The sequence below is a fragment of the Quercus suber genome, unplaced genomic scaffold (genome assembly GCF_002906115.3).
Source record: "Quercus suber isolate HL8 unplaced genomic scaffold, Cork oak 2.0 scaffold_253, whole genome shotgun sequence".
NCBI classification, from domain to species: Eukaryota; Viridiplantae; Streptophyta; class Magnoliopsida; order Fagales; family Fagaceae; genus Quercus; species Quercus suber.
Window position 1 is genome coordinate 574,820 of NW_027069709.1, and position 7,541 is coordinate 582,360.

The 7,541-nt window shown below is 33.4% G+C and overlaps 1 protein-coding gene across 1 annotated transcript; it reads right to left on the reverse strand.

Annotated features, from left to right (window-relative positions):
- Positions 1-3,508: 3,508 nt before the first annotated feature.
- LOC112006936 (protein DETOXIFICATION 41) lies at positions 3,509-6,581 on the reverse strand. The gene is made up of 8 exons (XM_024039259.2): positions 6,164-6,581; positions 5,321-5,865; positions 5,061-5,147; positions 4,928-4,984; positions 4,546-4,784; positions 4,328-4,446; positions 4,044-4,130; positions 3,509-3,884 (listed from the first exon to the last, which is right to left on the reverse strand). Exons 1-8 carry the CDS (start codon positions 6,473-6,475, stop codon positions 3,813-3,815), a joined length of 1,518 nt encoding a protein of 505 aa, XP_023895027.1. The 5' UTR covers positions 6,476-6,581; the 3' UTR covers positions 3,509-3,812.
- Between the last annotated feature and the right edge of the window lie 960 nt (positions 6,582-7,541).

The following is a 7,541-nucleotide window of genomic DNA, read 5'->3' on the forward strand; positions in this document are numbered from 1 at the left end:
ATGTCAAATGTGTTAAGTTATGAACAAATTGCCATTTACCATGTGGCACTATTTGTCATTATCACTCTAAATAGATAGAATATTGCGTCACTTGTCATAATTGTGTACATCCACCAGTTATAGGATCCAACTTTTATAATATACTTTTATAATATATTATAGATAGTATTTTCCAATATTCGTTCATCCTATCTCTTCTTCTACATGAACATGACCATCTTTGTTTTTTTTTTTTTTTTTTTAAATCATTCTTATAATCATTTTATCAAACATGTGGAAACATAGAATTGCAAATATTGAAATTATCTTTAGCATAGAAAGAGAGAGCAAATATTGGTAGCAATTCATTGTAAAAGAGATTAAAATAATAATAATAATAATAATAATAATACTTCAATATATAAAACATGCTTGACATACCATATGGTTTTAAAGAATAGACGATATCTCCATTTAAGAAAAAAGGTTTGCTGCTCTGAAATGAGCTTTTTCCTGGCAGGAGTAAGTCCAAATCATTCTCGTTCTGGTTAAGAGAGATAGAAGACATCTAATAGTTTATGTATCATCTCTTTGATTTTATAGGGACGGTGGCAACCATTGTTATTAATACCGTTTCGGACCCTGTTTCGGTTTGTCCAGTGGAATGGAATATTTCGGTACCGGCCGATTTCGGCGTACCGTTTCAGGGTGTTTCAGGGTTCTTAAAAAATAATTTATATATATCCTTGTTGAACATAAAATTGTCAATTCTAATAAATAAATAACTAAATATCAAATAATACAAATCATTTAGTCTTAACTCTTAAGTCTTAAACATCAATATAACATCATACAATAAGAAGATTTACAAGGCAATAACTAAATATAAAAAAATACAAGATTTACTCATCCTCCTCATCATCATCCATAAGAGAATTATCAAATTCATTATCAAAAGAACTCCCAAGAACTACCAACACCCATTGGACCTTTACTCTTTTCTTTTTACCGGAATGGACCGGAATGACCCGGAATTTGACCCGAGGTGGAACGTGAGTATTTCGGTACCGGTTTGCATACCGGTACGAAAAATTTCGGCCGTTCCGGCCAGAACGGAACGGAATCAATAACAATGGTGGCAACTAAACATGTATGAACTAATTGGGTTCAATGAGCAAAGGAAGAGGCAAGAAGTGAGGAGAGGGAGAGTCTATAGCATTAAAGGGTATACATGGGAAGTCGAAAATAGTGGAGATAGAATCATAGGTGTTATTGAAGCTGAAGTGAAAACTGTTGAAGCGTTAAAAGACAAATAAAAAAATAATGAAAATAAAATAATTTTATTTATTAATGGAAAGAAAATAATGATATGACTGCTGATATAGCTTAACAGAAGTGTAACAATAATAAATACTACAACATATAGATATAATATATATATACACACAATATAGATTTGGTTTCATGCCAAAAAATAAAAATCATGACATTATTAAAGAAACAAATGAAATTACAATAATACCCATCAAAAACAAAACCAGAATCTTAAAAAAGACTATAATTTAAAAATAAAAAAAAAATAAAAGACCAATATATTGGAACAGATTAGAATTTAAACAAAATGGGATAAGAGAGTATACAGGTTTTGAAACCCGGACCGTTCATTGAACCGTAAAAAGGAGAGGTTCAAGGTTCTTGAGGTCGAACCGAGGTTGAACCGCGATAACGTCATAATTAATTTAATAATTATTTTAAAAATATATAAAAATATTAAATTAATAAAAAAATATAAAAATTAACTAAAATAGTCTAATTTACCAAGGATTTAACTAACAAGCTCCAAGACGAGTGTTTCACCAAGCAAATCTTTTGTATCATCTAGCCCTCGATCTATCTCAAGGTTTGAAAGTAATCCACCAACAGTAAATTTCATAGTAACAATGGCTTTCACAAAATTAACTATTTCACAGTAACAATGTGTAATCCATTACACATTGTTTCTTACAAAAATACATAAAATCAATGTTATGAATACCGTTTTAGATTGTCTATTGGAATGGAATGTTTTGATACTGGTTCGATACTGGCTCATTTCAGTGTACCATTTTGGAACTACTGCAAATATATATATATATATATAATTTCATATCTTATTACTTACAAAAAAAAAATTATAAAAAATTATATTTTTAATACATTTATAAAACTTGTTATCTCAGAACTTATATGATCATTTACTTAAACTACTATTATTTTATTAAAGTATACTAATTAATTCTTTTAATGCCAAAAAAAAAAAAAAAAAAACGTACAAAATGAAAGTAGGAAACTTTCATCATTTTATATTACTCCTTTTTTTCCTCACCAATGTACAAAATGAAAGTTGGCTTGCACTCTGCCCAACCAATTATGTTTTCAATATTTCAATTATGTTTTCAATATTTTTTATTACTCTTTTTTCCTCACCAGCTGGTTCACTCCCTTTTTTTTTTCCTTTCTATTTTCTTATCCACACAAGTCAAGTCACACATACTCCTCGATTTCCACTCTTCTCAGACTCACTTTTAAATTTCCTGTCACCTTTGTCATTTTATGTTGTCTTCTTCTTTCTTCTACTTTTTTCCTTTGTGTAAGTCTTCTTCAATGGTTCAACTTACCAGTGCTTCATCTCATCTAACTTTTCTCCGCTTCTCACTCAAGTTTCTCATCGTGGCTTTTTTGTTTTGCTTTATTTTTTTTGTAAGGTACGTTTGTTTACTTCATTTCTTTATATATATATATATATATATATAATTTTTTTTTTTTGGTTGAGATTTTAGTTTTACAGTCCAAACTCCATGCTGGCCGAATCTTGAATTTCGGCCGGTATTTACCGAGGGTTTCCTGATTGAAAGAGTGAGGCGAGGGTTTCTTGTTTGAGAGAATGATCTAATTCCAAAGTCCAAACGACACCGTATAGGAAAAAAAAAAAGCAAGGAAGAGAGTCCAAAACAGTGCTGTTTAAGGCTTGAAACAAAGGACTCGTGTGAACCGCTTGAACCGGTCACGGTTCACAGAACTAGGAGGTCCGACCGCGGTTCGTACGGTTCACTTTTTTTTTTTCATAGAACGGTTCTTCATGTTTAACAGACTGTAAAAATGGCCGGTTTGAGGTTTTCTTAGTCGGACCGTACGGTCCGGTCTGGGTTTCAAAACCAATTTATAGTGTACCAATTTAGTGATCGGTCGAAACAAAATGAAACTGATAACCTCAGTCTGAATGTCCATCTTGTAGCAAAGGCTGAAAAGAACGGTGATAACAAAAAGGAAGCGGGGGAAGAATGTTAAAAAGAAAAATAATAGTTGCACACTATTTGTTTCCCAACTTTGCTCGGGTGATTTGGACTTCTTAACCTTTGTTTCTCTCAAGCACGTCTCTTGTACACACTTTCCATCACTCCCACTGATTTTAAATAGAAATTTATTGATTCATCAATTGATAATGACGAAAATGAGACTAGTAACTTCTTTTTTTTCAATAACTAAAAACTTAGAAATACTATTGAGTCACATTGTCTATTTTTATTTTTAGTAACTGTTACATCAAGTGGGGGAGAAGAATTCAAATCTAAAATTTTCTCATAAGGTAGAATAGCTAATGCCATTGAATTGCAAGATTCTTGACACAAGAAATGTCACTTGTGTCTAAGATTTGTGTAACTAACGCTAGGGCTGAACAACATAAAATGTCCAGACCAATTAAAAAAACAAAAAACAAAAAACAAAAAACAAAAACAAAAACAAAATAAGAACAAAGAAAGCTTAATATTGTGTCCGTCAAGAGGTTTAAGTTACTAAATGCTGGTCAGCAATTCTAAGGTCTCTTCATTTGCGGATTTCTTCAAGCGGTCAATGGCCTTCTGAACCTACACACCCAAAAGAAAATAAGAATAAAGAAAATGATCATTGATTGCGCTAATGCAAATCATATGATATCTTTTTCTTTTTCTTTTTTTTTAATGAAATTCATATGATGGTTTAATATAAAATGATATTTTAGTTAAAAAAGGAAGTATTTTATTTACCTCGGCGTCCCAATTGGTTCTGGCCGTAAGAATTATAAGAGTCACTGTTTGTAGGAGAACTCCAATAATCATTCCCCACCAAATCCCCTGAAAATGCATTCAATCCGTTAAAATTAAGAGATCACTAGAAAATTGTAGAAGATGCGGAAGCAAAGAAAGACAGTATACTAGGATTACGTGGTTCGGTCTTGTTTATGCTAATATATATAACAGGCCTAATGGCTTACTTCCAACTAGGAAGTTCTTGGCTACATTGTTGAGAGAGAGAGAGAGATTGAACTTACATCTACCCCTAAACTAGTTTTGAAGCCAAGAACGCATCCAATGGGGAGACCAATTACATAATAAGTGGCAAGGTTAACATAAGCCACTATAGCTTGCCATCCACTTCCAATAGCCACACCTGAAAAGTTAAGAACAAATTAAAGATGATATATCAATAATAGTTATTATTAAATTAAAATAAGTGAATGTGGACCTGTTTTTTCATTCATCTACTAACCAGAGAGTATAGGCTGAATTCCATTTAACAGAACAGAAATGGCAAGCAATGGAGTCAAATTTGACACTGCCGAAATAACCTCAGTGTCACTTGTGAAGAGTTCGCTTAATTCAACCCTAAGTATTAGAACCAATGCACTGAAAATTATACTAATAAGAAGGCTGGTGCCATTCACCACCCATACTGAAAATTTTGCCACCTTTGGATGCCCTGCCCCAAGCTCATTACTCACTCGAACACTGCAATCACCCTTAAAACTCGTCAATTTTGTTTCTTTGACTATTACTACTTACGTGTTTTTCTTGCCCAGAAAAGTAAAACGGGGTGCAAACTAATTAGCGAAAGTTCTAATTTTATTTGATCCACCAAATTTGTCACAAACCTGGCTGCTGCTGATAGGCCTAACATGAAATTAATGTCCCAATTCAGATAATTCATGCTGCGCCACAGAAATTGACGAGTTAGATAACAATGCTAGTTAAAAAAAAAAAAAAAAAGAAGAAGTGTGGTCCTACCAAATTGAAATGGAGTCTAGTGAGATTGTTGGGTTGGAAAGGAGCCCAGATATCAGTACTAGTCCTTGGCTGTACCATATCTCCAAACTACATAAACATATAACAAAGCCCACTAATTAATAAGAAGTTGTGTAAGAACTTAAGGGCTTTGAATTCAATAATATCTACATTATTTCGCATCATGTTCATACTCTTTTAGATCTTGTGTAAAAATATGGACAAAATCATTTACAACCAAACAAAAGAGAGCGGTCACATACCACAACATGACAGCAGAAGCAATAGTTAACTTGAAATAAGGCCAAATTCCTGTGAAGGCTTTCATAGAGAAGCCAGTCCAAGTATCTTTGCAAGAGGGGCTTAGAAGAATGTAAAGTGCATTTAAAATGACAAGAATCCACCAAGACAGGCTCAGCGTAAGAGCAGCACCCAAAAGGCCATAATCCAAAACATAAACCACTAACCATGAGAGTAAGATGTGCAAGAGGAATACCCCAACAGCCATGTAAGCCAGAGGATTTACAATGTTCTGTGCTTGGAGGAACCTCTGCATGGGGCAGCTTATTGCAAATGCATAGAGTTGGAGTATCAAACCATGTGCAAAAACTTGGCCTTGCTCAGCTATGCTCTCGGATTGGCCAATGGCTATGAGGATTGGGCCCGAGAACCAATAGAGGAAGGTAAGGAGTACTGCTGCTCCCAGATGCAAAACTATTGCTCTCTGGCATATGATGCCCAATGCCCCATATTTTTTGGCCCCATATGCCTGTCCACACACGGTTTGCACAGCACTGGCCATGCCCAACTGTTGTTTTTTTTTTTTTTTTTTCATCATAAAGAAAGAATTACATACTTGAAACATATAATGAAAGACTATATATATATATATATAAAGTGTAACTAGAATTTTGGATTGTAATTGTCTCACACTCCCCGTTTCCCACTACACAAACATTGCAGACATTCATTATCCACAAAATTTGTGTGGTGTGCACGACAGTCTTGAAATGGGTAAATGTGAAATAACAATTTTCCTAGAACCCTGTTCCCTTGAAAAACAAGCAACATATAAATTCTCAAGTAAAAATAAAAAGGAGTCGTACCATAATCCCATAAGCAAGACCTTGAATTCCCACACTAGCAACGGATGCCCCAGCAAGCTCTAATGAACCCAAATGCCCAGTAAAGGAGAGAGTGGCAAAAGTAAGCATGTAATTGAATACAGAAACAATAATAGAAGCCCCTGATAGAATCCAGAGGAGCCTTGACTCCCACCCCACTAAACGAATCCACCATCGGACTGACACTGGCTTGTGTTCTAAAAACTCTTCAATTGCATCTGATTTCAAGTCTGAAATCGAAGTATTTGAGTGAAGCCCATTTAGCAGCGGCTGCTGATCTTCCGGGTGAGCCATAGTTTGGAAGCCCTACTGCACAGTCCCCACTACTTTGTACTTTGAAGCTTAAACTCGGAAGACTTGCATTAACAAATACTATAGAGTTCAGATAAAAGCGCTACAGGGGTTTATATAATAGTAATTTATAAATGAAGTGATTCATGATGTGTTCAGTTTCCAATTCTACTCCTCAACAACCAATCCAACCCACGTGCTAGTACTAGTAGATAAAACTAACACAAGACTTTGTTTTTTTTACCTTTATTGGCACCTACCAGAGAACTCTCTTTAGCAGCAGCATACCTTTTATAATAATTTATTTGAATTTATGTCATTTTCAAATCAGAGTCGGTTTAGATACTGCTTATTACTAAAAACTGAAAATACTATAGTAAAATAATTTTTAAATATGTGAATAGTGTCATGGGACACAGTTTTAAAGTTGTTTTTGCTAAAAAAAATACTTGTGGATCTTGTAAGCAGTGCACGAGATTTACTAAAAAAATGCACTTGCTGGGAAACACGCAAAACGTGCTTCCCAAACTCACTCAATTGACATCCCATAAGACAAAAAACTCTTTTATCTTGTTCTAAAAATCAACAAAGCATCATATAATAAAGGGGAAAAAAAATCATCAAAGTACTCAAGAAATATGCAAAAACTATGCATTTCACATGCATACCAAAAAAAAAAAAAATTCAAACTCATCTAACAAAATTCTATTACTCATGCTAACAACCAAGTAGTAAATTTAACTAAAGAGACCATTCATGTATTATTTTAGTTACATGACTTTTTCAATGAGTCATGGGACTTGTTTAAATAATTTATATGAATAGTCTTATAAACTGTCATGTAAAAAATTTTAAAAAAGATAGCTTGAAACATGTTTGTAGCCAAATTTTAGCTTTTTATTTGTATATCATAATCATATTATGTATGATCAATTAAACTCATGTAATGCATGACAAAGCTATTGAAAATTAGATTTAATAATATCTTGGTGTTTTTTTTCTTCTTCTCTTTAATATGCCTTTTTTAATTTCGTTGTAGTTTGAGATGTTGTCATAAGTTAGAGATTCG

What these genes read in the sequence shown, in the direction of transcription:
- LOC112006936 (XM_024039259.2), bottom strand. Translation starts at nt 6,475, where the DNA reads ATGGCTCACCCGGAAGATCAGCAGCCGCTGCTAAATGGGCTTCACTCA. An exon ending in CTAGACTCCATTTCAATTTG is followed by an intron (nt 4,985 to 5,060) that starts GTAGGACCACAC and finishes TCTGTGGCGCAG; the next exon opens with CATGAATTATCTGAATTGGG. An exon ending in GGCCTATCAGCAGCAGCCAG is followed by an intron (nt 4,785 to 4,927) that starts GTTTGTGACAAA and finishes GGGTGATTGCAG; the next exon opens with TGTTCGAGTGAGTAATGAGC.